At 61.5% G+C, this 12,213-nt stretch overlaps 4 protein-coding genes across 12 annotated transcripts; 1 reads left to right on the forward strand and 3 right to left on the reverse strand.

The window, feature by feature from the left end:
* Positions 1-124: 124 nt before the first annotated feature.
* LOC105469510 (protein phosphatase 1 regulatory inhibitor subunit 14B) lies at positions 125-2,545 on the forward strand. Its single transcript, XM_011720610.3, is given in 5 exon segments — positions 125-357; positions 359-640; positions 1,750-1,833; positions 2,075-2,107; positions 2,202-2,545. Coding segments are annotated over 5 exon segments (597 nt in total). The 5' UTR covers positions 125-228; the 3' UTR covers positions 2,271-2,545.
* A 324-nt stretch (positions 2,546-2,869) lies between these two features.
* LOC105469508 (FKBP prolyl isomerase 2) lies at positions 2,870-6,483 on the reverse strand. Of its 8 annotated transcripts, none has more exons than XM_071074408.1 (6): positions 6,462-6,483; positions 4,436-4,610; positions 3,698-3,810; positions 3,512-3,558; positions 3,136-3,171; positions 2,870-3,044 (listed from the first exon to the last, which is right to left on the reverse strand). In XM_071074408.1, exons 2-6 carry the CDS (start codon positions 4,604-4,606, stop codon positions 2,983-2,985), a joined length of 429 nt encoding a protein of 142 aa, XP_070930509.1. In that variant the 5' UTR covers positions 4,607-4,610; positions 6,462-6,483; the 3' UTR covers positions 2,870-2,982. The 8 variants fall into 8 exon arrangements, with proteins under 8 accessions (XP_070930509.1, XP_011718908.1, XP_011718911.1 ...); XM_011720606.2 differs by lacking the exon at positions 6,462-6,483 and adding an exon at positions 5,862-5,900; XM_011720609.2 differs by lacking the exon at positions 6,462-6,483 and adding an exon at positions 5,756-5,900.
* Positions 4,917-5,742, reverse strand: LOC139357427 (acetylcholinesterase). Its single transcript, XM_071074403.1, has one exon. It carries the CDS (start codon positions 5,712-5,714, stop codon positions 4,917-4,919), a length of 798 nt encoding a protein of 265 aa, XP_070930504.1. The 5' UTR covers positions 5,715-5,742.
* A 1,728-nt stretch (positions 6,484-8,211) lies between the features above and the next one.
* Positions 8,212-12,194, reverse strand: LOC105469816 (vascular endothelial growth factor B). 2 transcript variants are annotated; one of them, XM_071074410.1, is made up of 7 exons: positions 11,878-12,194; positions 11,262-11,304; positions 10,746-10,942; positions 10,320-10,393; positions 9,775-9,810; positions 9,342-9,476; positions 8,212-8,650 (listed from the first exon to the last, which is right to left on the reverse strand). In XM_071074410.1, exons 1-7 carry the CDS (start codon positions 11,935-11,937, stop codon positions 8,629-8,631), a joined length of 567 nt encoding a protein of 188 aa, XP_070930511.1. In that variant the 5' UTR covers positions 11,938-12,194; the 3' UTR covers positions 8,212-8,628. The 2 variants fall into 2 exon arrangements, with proteins under 2 accessions (XP_070930511.1, XP_070930510.1); XM_071074409.1 differs by having other exon boundaries at positions 9,342-9,577.
* Between the last annotated feature and the right edge of the window lie 19 nt (positions 12,195-12,213).

A 12,213-nucleotide genomic window follows, 5' to 3' on the forward strand; every position in this document is an offset into this window, starting at 1 on the left:
TCCCCTTGCGAATAGACCCTCCCCTACCCCTGCCCGGGGGCGGAGTAGGGGAGAGGGGCCCGTAGAGGGGCTGGCCCTTTAAGGGGGTGTGGTCGGGGGGCGGAGGAAGAGCTAGACAGAGAAAGCGCTTCGGCGGCGGCAGCTCGGGCGGCGGCCGCGGGGGACAAAGGGCGGGCGGATCGGCGGGGAGGGGGCGGGGCGCGGCCAGGCCAGGCCCGGGGGCTCCGCATGCTGCAGCTGCCCCCGGGCGCCCCCGCCGCCGCCCTCGCCGCGGAGCCGCGCGGAGCTGAGCCGGCGAGCTAACCCGAGCCAGCCGGCGGGCGTCCCGGAGGCGGCGGCACAGGGAGGGGCCCAACGCGCGCACGTGGCCCCGGCGGCCGCCATGGCGGACAGCGGCACGGCGGGGGGCGCGGCGTTGGCGGCCCCGGCCCCCGGGCCGGGCAGTGGCGGCCCAGGACCACGCGTCTACTTTCAGAGCCCCCCCGGGGCCGCAGGAGAGGGCCCGGGTGGCGCGGACGATGAGGGCCCAGTGAGGCGCCAAGGGAAGGTCACCGTCAAGTATGACCGCAAGGAACTACGGAAGCGCCTCAACCTAGAGGAGTGGATCCTGGAGCAGCTTACGCGCCTCTACGACTGCCAGGTGTGTTCCCACCCCGCGCCGACACCCCAAAATCGGTCTCGAGCCGGTCCGCCTGGGAGCCCCACTATGAGCTTGCCTGTCACCGGAGTCAAAGGGCGCTCTGCTTCCCTGCGCGCTCCCCTCCCCTCTGCACTCCCTGCCCCCAATATATACTCTTTCTTCCCTGACCTAAGTCACTTCTATCTTCTCCGCTGCCTCGGACCCTGGCCCCCATTATGCCACTCCCCGCGTCCAGCTTAGTGTCCTCCAGAAGCCTCAAGGGGTGGCCTGGGCCTTGGGCAAGAGGCAAGGGGGCTAGTCTGGGCTGGCAGCGGCAGGAGGTCTCACCGCCTGGTGCCCACTGGCTTAGACTGTGGTTACACGGGGCTGGTCTGGTAGGCAACTGGGGCTGGGCTGTTCTGTGGGCTAGCCTGGAGCTCCATCTTGGCGTGCGTGCAGGCTAGCCCGCTTTCTGGGCTCTGCTTCTCCACCCCCATGACTCCCTGGTTGTTCAGACGGTGACTCAGGCCCCGGGGGGCAGGGTGGAGGAGTGGGCTTGCCTGGTGCTGCCTGCCTACCCTAGCCCAGCCCTGGAATGCAGCTGACTACAAACAGGATAGGGGCTTCCTGCGGAGGGTGGGGCAGGGTGGTGGGCACCCCTCCCTCACCAAAGCATGGGCTCTTTGTTTCCTCTTTGCCAGGCCTGGGTCCTTCCCAGTGACCCCTCAGCCTTCACTTCCTCCTTGCTCCCGGGGAGCTGTGACAGGTGTTTGGGGGAGGGGAGGGGGGCATGATAAGCTGGGACAGCTGCACCCACCGGTGCTCTGGTGAGATGGGGGGCCCGGATGTTGGGGAGACACATCTGCTGGGTTCCCAGCCCAAGGTCTCCAGCCCTGGCTGTCTGGCCTTGTCTGGCACCCCCGGTGCCCACTGGCAGGGACAGGAAGCTCCCCCCCCACCCTGCTTTGGGCAGTTTGCCTTGGCACGGGCCTGATCTGTTTTCCTCCTCAGAGCAGCTGCCGTTGTGTCTGCTGGGCAGAGGGCCGGGTTCCTCAGAGGTAGGCAGGGGCCTCAACCCCTCTCTCCAACTCAGGCTCATGTCTCTCCCTCCTCCCCCACCCCCACCCCAGGAAGAGGAGATCCCAGAACTGGAGATTGATGTGGATGAGCTCCTGGACATGGAGAGTGACGATGCCCGGGCTGCCAGGGTCAAGGTGAGGGGGCTGAGGGACAGCGGGTTGCCTGAGGCACTGCCCTAGGAAAGCGAGGCTGTGGAGCCAGGCCCTCAAGCCTCAGCTCCTGCCTCAGCGGAATGGGGCCAATGCCTAGCTGTGAGGTGGTTGTGGCATCTCCTGTGCCTCAGGGTGGCCCCAGTCCCTTGGAAGTCGGTAAAGGTGAGCTCCAGGCCCCCACTCCAGAGGACTCACTTATCCTTCCTCCCCTATCCCCTGCTAGGAGCTGCTGGTTGACTGTTACAAACCCACAGAGGTAAGAGATTTCCCCAGGGCGGGGGTGGGGTGAGGGGAGCCTGGCTCCTGTCATCTAGGGGTTTGGTCTCCTTAATGTTTATCCTCCCACCCAGGCCTTCATCTCTGGCCTGCTGGACAAGATCCGGGGCATGCAGAAGCTGAGCACACCGCAGAAGAAGTGAGGGTCCCCGACCCAGGCGAACGGCGGCTCCCACAGGACAATCGCTGCCCCCTGACCTCGTAGCAACAGCAATACCGGGGGACCCTGCGGCCAGGCCTGGTGCCATGAGCAGGGCTCCTCGTGCCCCTGGCCCAGGGGTCTCTTCCCCTGCCCCCTCAGTTTTCCACTTTTGGGGTTTTTTATTGTTATTAAACTGATGGGACTTTTTGTGTTTTTATATTGACTCTGCAGTGCGGGCCCGTTAATAAAGCTAGGAGATGCCTTTGGTGCAGCTAACAGGCTCGGCTGGTCTCTTAGGGGGCACCCTGCTCTGTGACTTCTGCCAGCTCAGCTTCTCCCCAGGTGACCACAGGCCTTCCTGAGGGCCATGTAGCCATGATGATAGCCCAGTGCTGGCTCCCAGACCAGGAGCTGGAAGTGGCTGGGGAGCTGTGGGGAGCAGTGCTGTTGCTGCTGGCAGGCAGGAACACTCCTTTTTCTCTGGGCAAGGGCCACCATGTCCATTGAGCCTAGATCCCCAAGGCTCCACAGTCAGGAAAAGAGAAGGTGGTGGGGTATGCCAGAGCTGAGGTCTCTGAGTCTCTAAGGGCCCACAAACACACACAGCCTTACTCCTTGGGCTTTTAAGTTTTTTTGTTTTTTTTGTTTTGTTTTGTTTTTGGAACAGTCTGGTCCCTGATGGGGGCCTCTCCCCCTACCCCTCCCCAGTCTGGTTACAGCTCAGATCGTCGCTCGATTTTGAGCAGCTCCACCTCGAACACCAGGGTTGCACCACCTGTAGGGGAGAAGGGGAGTCAAAAGGCCAACCAGGGCCACAGGGAGGTGGGCTGGCTGCAGGTGATGGGGGGCGTCAAAAGGTTTACTACCTGGAATCTTTGGGGGAGCTCCCCGCTCTCCATACCCTGTTGAAGATGCACAAAGAAACAGTCAGTGACGGCCAAGCTCCCTTCCAGCTTCGGCAAAGGGAAGGTGTTCTGCCCCTCTCAGCAAGAAGGCCAGAAATGGAGAAGGGTAATGGAGATGGGAAGGGGGTGCCAAAGGCCTGGCAAGGGCAGAGTTGGGCCGCTACAGCTGAGTGCTTCAAGGATCTTGCCCTGTACTCACTGCTAGACAGCCAAACTTGGAGAAGGCGTGTATTGTAATGAATGGATATGGTGAAGACCAATGAAAGGCTGAAGCAGCTTTCACCCTTCCCAGTCACACACCGCAACCTGCTCTGCACCCTCAGGAGGGGCCTCTTACCCAGCTCAGACGGGATCACCAGCTTGCGCTTCTCCCCCTCACACATCCTGCAGGAAGACACATGCTCAGCCCATGGCAGCACCCAGGGCCTCTGTCTTGTATTCTTGGGGCTTGCCTCCCACAGCTTACCTCCTGGGCGGTGGCCATGCACGCCCCCGCTCCCAAGCCCATTCCCCCATGACTCACCCCAGCAGCCCCTGGTCCCAGCCCTTGATGACCTGGCCTGTGCCAAGGGAGAAGACAAAGGGCTGGTTCTGGGGCAGGCTGCTGTCAAACTCTGTCCCATCTTCCAGCTTCCCCTGTGGGACCAGGAGAAGGCCAGTGAGGAAGAGGGGACCACCCCAGATGTCCCCCTCCCTCAGCTGCTTTCCCCATCAAGCTGGCCCCCACAGCACTGGTGGTCAGTCCTTTTTGTTTTTTGAGATGGAGTCTCTGTTGCCATGGCTGGAGTACAGTGGCATGATCTTGCCTCACTGCAGCCTCTGCCTCCCGGGTTCAACCAATTCTCCCACCTCAGCCTCCGAAGTAGCTGGGATTATAGGCGCCTGCCACCACCCCCGGCTAATTTTGTATTTTCAGTAGAAAAAATTTCATCATGAGGCCAAGCTGGTCTCAAATTCCTGACCTCAGGTGATCACGTGCCTTGGCCTCCCAAAGTGCTGGGATTACTGGGGTGAGCCACTGTGCCCAACTGGTCATAGTTTTTTAAGAGGACAGAGCCTTGGGCAGCTCACAGTATACTGTCACTGCTGGTGCCCACCTGGGCAGTAGGCAAGGGCAAGGCAGAACCATGGAAACTGGCTTAGAGGGGAGAGGGGACTTGTCCAAGGTCATCTACCTGGCTGATGGAGAACCAGACTCCCAAGCACTTTCTGGTCCTCGGAAGCCCCATCCACTTCCAAAAGGCCCGCCCATCCCACTCACCGTGTAGTGCATGTGCAGGACATCCCCTTTACGAGATTTGATGGGACAGTGGTCCACCCGCTTCTTGACCCCGATCTGCAGCTTCCTTTTGCCCTCGGCCCCCGTGGCCGTGGCCACGGCGCTCAGGCAGATGGACAGTACTGTCAGGACCCGGACCCAGCTCAGCCTCATGTTTCTGTGGGCACAGACCCCGACCGACCGACTGAACGTGGGGGAGGGCAGGAAGAATATGGAACACGGGTAGGTAACAGGAGGGTTCCACCACCACTGCATCTTGCTTGCCCCGGGGAATCCCCTTTGTCCCGGGTCACCGCCCTCTCCCCCGGGCTCCGGGGCCACACTTACCAGTTCAGTGAGAAGGGGGCTTGGCCGAGGACCCCAGCAGCGGGGGGAGGGGGTCAGGGGAGGCCACAGCAGCCAGGGCCCCGCCCCTTTGCTCACCCCCATACCTTCCCTCCCTCCCGGTCCCCACCTCCGCTCTTCAGTTCCCGCCTGTCCCTTTGCGTAAAGTCCAGACCCTATCTGGCTGCACTGCAGTTGCCCCGACTGGGCGGTCCCACTCACGCCACACCCAGCTGCCCCCGGCCCAGCACACCCACACCTCTGCGGCCGCTGCCGGGGGCCGGCCCCGAGGCACCCACACATCCCCGCTGGGTGGCTCCGAGGAGCCCGGGTCCTCGGGAGATACCCCCCAGCCTGGTCCTGTGCCTCCGCCCGAGGCGCCGCCCCAACTCTGAGCCCTTGGGGGTCTCCGGGGCACCCAGACTGGCCCTGTGTCTTCTGGCCGCCGAGCCCGCTCCACCCACACCACCTCTCCCGGTGGAGTTCTCGGCCTACCGCGTCCCCAAGCCCGGCCACCACGGAGACCACCCCCGCGAGGACGCCCGGGGCCATTACTCGGGCCGGGCTCCTCCCTTGACTCCTTGGCACCGCCCTTCGAAGGACGCGGTGCCGCCCCCGGGCCTGCAGCCCCGCCTTCGACAGAACTAGACCCTTTTTCCGGAGCCGTAGCCACGCCACTCACCGGCTGAAGCCCCGCCCCCAGCGCCTGCGCTCCGTCCCCCTCTGCTTCCGACCCCGAGGCTCCGCCTTTCACCTCCTCCAGCTCCTCCTTCAAGAGCCAGGCTCCGTCCCCCGACCTTCCTAGCTCCGCCCCCTGCCGCCGGGCTCCGCCTTCCACTGGCACCAGCTCGGAGGTCCCACCCGTCACGGTTCCACGTCCCGCCCCGAGTCCCAGGGCTCCGCCCCGTGCGGCGTGAGAACCCTCCCCCTGCGGCATCTCCGGACAGCTCCGGCCCCCACCCCCAATTTCCTAGTCACCTAGCTCTCGTTGACACTTGGAGCCCGGTCCGCTCCTGCCCGGCCTGATCCAGCCTGCCCTCTTGCACCCCGGCTCCCCCCAGCCCGGGCTGTGGCCCCCGCTCACCTCCTCGCCGCGCCCCCGGAGTCAACCCCGGTGGTGCTGCCGCCTCTGCGCAGGCGCGTCCTTGTCGCTACCAGGCCGGGCCACGCCGCCCTCCCTCATTGGGCCGTGCGAAACCCGCGGCCACACGCCCGCTGGCGCGGGTCTTTCCCTAGCCCCGCCCCCACGACGGCGCTGCTGCGTCACTTCCGGCGGAGTGGTAGTCTGTAAGGTTAGGTGAAAGTGACTTCCGAAAAGGCCGGAGGCACTTCCGGCCGAGGTGATAGTAAGGTCAGGACGGCGTGGGTTCCCGGAGGGGGTCTTGAGGCGCCATTTCAAGTCGCCTCCAGCCTCTCCCACAGCACTCCTGTTTTCCCAGGCCTCATCATAGCCCACAGCCCTCAGTCGCTGTGGAAAGAGCCTGGGCTTCACAGTGACCCTCAGGTTTGAATTACGGGTCGGCTGTGTGCTTGGTGGAATTTGTCATCCAACACAGGCGTGTAACACAGGCTTGATGACACCCAGCCCACGGGATCCCTGCAGGACCGAGATGATGTTCAGTGCCAAGCCCTGGCTTCCAGCCAATGCTCCCACCCACGTCTCTCTCCCAGGAGCCAGGCTTACCTCTACCTGTGCACCTGGGCTGTGACTCATGACTGGAATGATCTGGCTGGGCCTGTTCCCCCACCAGACTTATTTTCAGGCGCCCCAGCAGCCACCAAACATCTGTCAACTGAAGTAATGAACCTGCGGTTGAGAGGCAGCTAAACCTAGGTTGAAGGTTAGGGAGACAGCCGATTTGAGGTCAAATCCCCCGGCCAATTAGCCTTTCTGAGCCTATTTCCTCAATTGTAAAAGGAAGACAATCATGATGCTGACCTCAGAATTAAAGAGGAAGTGAGGAGGTGCATGTGAAGCATTGTGCCTGTCTGGTGGGGCTGACTGGGCTCTGGAGGTGGTAGCTCTTTGGAGCCCGAACCCTCCTCTGCTTCATGCTAATTGACCTATGGCATGTCTAGTGACATCATGACTGAGAAAATGATTTGAAAGTAGTAATCGCTGTCAGGAATTGTCTGCTGGTTCAACCCACTCCTGCTTTAGGCCCACTAAAATCATACCCACATGCTCTGACCCAACACCTCAGAGAAAGCCTCCATTAGGGTGGCTGCCCACCCCCCCCTCCCCCCCCGTGGCTGCCCAATTGAGTTAACTCTGCCCCGAATGTCCTGCCTCAGCAGGCAAAGCACTGGTGCCCAAGGTTGGCCTTTCATCCACCCCAAACCACTCAGCCCTGGGCACTGGAGGCTGCAGGGAGAAGGGTGGGGGCTGGGCTTGGGCTGGGATAGACAAGTCAGGAGAATCTCAGGCAGCAACTAGTGAAGGGAGCTGCAGGGTGCGAGGGAGGTGAGGGTGGAGAAAACTGTGTGGGTTGGGCGGGCGTGGTGGCTCACACCTTTAATCTCAGCACTTTGGGAGGCTGAGGCAGGTGGATCACCTGAGGTCAGGAGTTCCAGACCAGCCTGACCCACATGGTGAAACCCATCTCTACTAAAAATACAAAAATTAGCTGGGCGTGGTGGTGGGCGCCTGTAATCCCAACTACTTGGGAGACTGAGGCAAGAGAATCGCTTTAACCCAGGAGGTGGAGGTTGCAGTGAGTGGAGATCGCACCATTGTACTCCAGCCTGGGCGACAGAGTGAGACTCTGTCAAAAAAAAAAAAAAAAAAGGAAAGAAAAAAAACTGTGTGGGTTGGTTTGAGGGGAGCCTGCCGCCCAAACCAGGCCCACCAGCCCCAGACCTTTGGTGCTTCCCTTTCAGGGAAATGGGAGTGAAGTTAAGACAGGGCAGGTACCGGGGCTTTAGATTCAAGCTGCAGGGAACAAAAAGCAGCAGATGCTGAAAGTGCTGCCTGGCAGGAAGAACAAGTGTTTTTTTTCTGTTATGTAAAGATAGTCTCAAACTTTTCTGAGACCCGAGGACGCCAACCATAGCAATCTTCTGTTCCCTCTATGTGCACATGTGGAAACTGCTGCTCAGAGAGGCAGGGGTAGTGACAAGCAAGGTCACTCAGCAGATCTGGGTCCTACCCCAGGCTCTTTGGCCACAGAAGGTCGTCTCCTTCCAGAAAAGAACCCCGGTGAAGAGGAGGAGGGCAGGCTGTTGACTGGGCTCTCCCTGACTCCCATGCCTGGCAATAACATGAAAGTAATGAATACCTAATTCTGGCCCTGCCTGGGATCTGCTGTGGAGCCTTAGTCCTCATTTCTTCCATCTGCACGACGAGGGAGCAAGACAAGCTTTAGATTTAGTAATGCAAACCTTCATGCCCAAACCAGCCAGCCTGGACAGTGACAAACAGTGACACAGGCAGGGACAGCTCCTTCCATCTCTTTTATCAGGGTTGGGGGATCACAGTTCTTGTACCAAAGCCCAAATCCTATTATGCAGAGATTTGGGTCTTCTTAGTGAGAGGAGGAAGAGCCAGTTGTAAGATGCTTACTTGCACAGAGTGGTTAGAAACTGAGACAGTACCCCATTCTCCCCTAAGCTGGTATATGACCCCTCTTGCTGCTTCCCAGTCTCCTCTTCCAACTCTGTCCTGTTTGATGATGGCCTCAGGGAGACAAGGGATGGCAGAAGAACCCTCTGAGAGGCCCAGGTCCTGGAGCAGCTTCTGCCTGGGCTGAGGTCTTGGGGGCTTGGCTGTTTTTTACCAGGCTCCTCTTTGTCCCCCCACTGGAATATAGCCTATGAGGCAAGTCACCCCGCTGAGTCTGAAAAGCCATGTGTCACCTTCGCAGCTTCCGGCACCTGAGGAGGGAGGAAGTGATCTGTTCATGCTGGCTGGAGCGCAGCCCCAGCCCTGGACTCACGTGTGCCTCGGGCCCACTAAGATCACAACCTGAGCGTCCTGCCACACCACTCGGCCCTGGGCACTGGAGGCTGCAGGGGGAAGGATGAACCTTCTGTGAAGGCCATCCCCTCCTGACACTCCTCGGGAGCCCCCACTGGCCTGGCCCATATGATGTCACCCCATGGCCTCACTGCAGGAGAGAGGTGGTGAGAAATACATCAGATAAGGGTGTACGAGGGTTCCACTATGTCCTCTCGAAGCCCATAGGTAGGGAGATGTCTACCACAGGGGCTTCTGGGAAGGCCCGAACTGCAAGCTGGAAAAGCTATGTCCCACATTTCTACCCCAGGCAGATGTCACCTCCTCCAAGAGATCTCTGACCTCTGAAAGATGAGGCCAGGTGCCCCTCACCACAGCCCTTGACATCCTCTGCTGGCATCGTCCCTCCTGTATCTGACTCCTGAGTTAGAATGTTGGACTTGCTTACATAGCTCCAGGTGCCAGCAGCTGCTTGGTAAATATTTGTTCAACACATTCAACAGTTTCCCCTTCCCTGGCCCTCCTCCTACTGGCAGGCTCACCCTGGACCTGCTCCAGGACAGGACCTTGGTGTCTTCCCAAACAAACACCACCCTACAGACACCTCACCTGCAGGTGTCTGGGTTGAGCTCTAAGCCCCGCCCTTGGCAACGGAGGAAGCTGCGGCGTCGACAGTGGCAGCGGCAGGTCCGGGGGTCAGGGCGCTGGTGGCGCTGGGTGCAGCGTGGGCAGAGGGTCCTGGGGCTGGAGTGGGATGGGTGATGTCAGCTGGGGAGGGTGCTCCGGGGGCAGAGTCCCAGCCCGGAACAGAGCGGGGCTGGGGACGGTGGTGGGGAGTGGCAGCCCTAGGGAGGAGAAGCGACATGTCTGGGGTGGGAAGGAAGAGTCTTCCCTGGAGCTGGGGTCGGGACAGAGAACACAGGCTTGGGAAGCAGAGGAAAAGGGAAAGCGGGGGACAGGTGGGAGGAGAAAGAGGGGCAACAGCTTCCGGACTCACTTGTACTCCCCCTGCCCCCACTCAGCTGGAGTCCAAAAGACTCACCTGTCCGGCTTCACAGCACTGTCCTTTTTTTTAGGTCTGAAAAATTAAGAGAGATAGACACAAAGAGGAGGAAGATCAGGAAATCCCAGCATCCTACTCTCTCTCTCTCTTTTTGAGACTGAGTTTCCCTATTCTTGCCCAGGCTGGAGTGCAGTGGCATGGTCTCAGCTCACTGCAACCTCCGCCTCCTGGGTTCAAGCTATTCTTTTGTCTCAGCCTCCCAAGTAGCTCGGATTACAGGCATCCGCCACCACACCCAGCTAATTTTTGTTTTTGTTTTTGTTTTTAGTAGAGACGGGGTTTCACCATCTTGGCCAGGCTGGTCTTGAACTCCTTACCTCAGATGATCTGCCCACCTGGGCCTCCCAAAGTGCTGGGATTATAGGTGTGAGCCACTGACCCAACCATCCTACTTTGTTGCCCCAGATCCAAGGCCTACCCTTGGCTCTACTCTTAGGAACCTGGTCCCCAGTTCTGTGGACCACCATACCCAGCACCCCCCCAGCCTGGCCTCTGTAAGCTCAGAATTTGGGCCTGGCTGGCACCTGCATTCACACTGGCTGTGTTCTTCCAGGGACATCTCCCCCAGCTGACTGCTCGGGTACCGGATCATGAGGATCTGTGCTCAGGAGAAGAACAGGGGGGACAGTGAGGGAGAGAGAGAAAGGGGATGCTCTAAGGCTGGAGGGAGAAAAGCTCACCCAACAGCCAGGAGGCTGGCCACCAGCCCTCCCCCCAACCCTACCTCCTGTGCCTCAGTCTCCAGGCTGCCCCAGCCCCAGAGCCAGCCAGCATCCACCCTGCCCACTGCCCCACCTGCCCAGTACCTGCATCCCCTGCCCGCTGCCCCACCTGCCCAGTGCCTGCATCCCCTGCCCGCTGCCCCACCTGCCCAGTGCCTGCATCCCCTGCCCGCTGCCCCACCTGCCCAGTGCCTGCATCCCCTGCCCACTGCCCCATATGCCCAGTACCTGCATCCGGACTTGGTGCTGCCCAGTGGGCACACACTCCAGGCCATCATCAGGGCAGCAGCCACCACAACGCTGCACGGTCACACAGCTGGGCACCAGCTGTTTGGCCACGGTGCCCATGAGCTCCACAGTCAGGGGCACCACCACCTCCCGGGGCTGGCAGGTAGCGCGAGTATACACATCTATCCATGACACCACTGGGAGCAGACCGGTAGGGGTTAAGTCCTCACTGTTTTTCCTGCAGCTGCTCCCAGCAGCTGTCCCCCCCAGTCCCCAAGTCACAGCCACCATCCAGTAGCCCTCCCCACTCTGCCCTCACAACCTGTCTTCCCCTGCCCTGTTTATCCAGATCCCAGTAACCCCGCTGCCTCAATTTCCTCCTCTGTGAAATGGGTAGAATAACAGTTTGCATATTCTAGGGGAGTTATACAAGATGATGGACACCAGGCACCTGCAATCAGGGCCAATGACAAACCCTCTCAGTGCTGGCTAGTGCCGAGTTTTTATGAGTATTACCTTTCTTCTGGTGGCCAGGAGCATCAGGCTGGGAGACAGGGGCCTGTGGGAGAGAAAAGACCTGTACCCAAGGTACCCTTTAGGAGGGTCTTTCCCTGTCGCCATCCCTGGGGCTTTGCCCTTGCATCAGGAGGCTTCACCACCTTTCTGACATCTTTCCAGATTGCTGTTCCTGTGGCCACTGCTCTAGCTTTACCTGTCCTTTCCTGGCCACCCCGGACCTGCCCTGGCCCAAAACACAACAGGTGCTCCGGCGGCCTCATCAAATCTCCAGGCCGCAGAACCGAGCATGTCTGGGGGCTGCATGCAGATCAGGAGCGCGCACAGTGGGCACCGAAGCAGGTCCTGCGAGCACTGAGGGAGCCCCGCCCCCGGCGGTGCCCAGGGGACGGGGTGGGGCGGAGGAGTGGCCCCAGACTGGGGCTGGCGGGCCAGCGGGGAGGGGCACCTCCCAGGGGATGCACGCGCCGGGCCCCGAGACGCCCGCGTCCAAGGCCGGACCCCGCAGATCCCCCCGGCCGAGGCTGCGGGTCGCCTTCTCACTTCCGCCAACCTTGAGAGAGGGCACGGCGGGCTGGCGGGCGGGCTGGCGGGCGCCCTGTCGGGCCGCACGTACCTGGGCGGGGGCCAGCTGCAGGAGCGCGGCGAGCAGCAGGCGGCGGAGCAGGGGGCTCATGGTGCCCGCGGGGGCCGCCCGCCGGGGACGCCCGCATCGCCCTAGCCCGGCGGGGCGGGGGGCGGCGGCAGCCAGAGCCCCATGGCGCGGGCCCGGGCGCGGCGGGCGGGGGCCGGGCGCGGTGGGCGGCTCCTCCGCGGCCCCCTCCCGAGCCCTGGGTGCAGGCAGTGCAGCGCAGAGCAGCGGAGGCGGCCGGAGGAGCCGGGAGGGCGGGCGGCCGGTGGCGGCGGGCGGCGGCGGCGGCGGCGGGGACGGCGGGGACGGCGGGGGCGGCGG

The sequence above is a fragment of the Macaca nemestrina genome, chromosome 12 (assembly GCF_043159975.1).
Source record: "Macaca nemestrina isolate mMacNem1 chromosome 12, mMacNem.hap1, whole genome shotgun sequence".
NCBI lineage: Eukaryota > Metazoa > Chordata > Mammalia > Primates > Cercopithecidae > Macaca > Macaca nemestrina.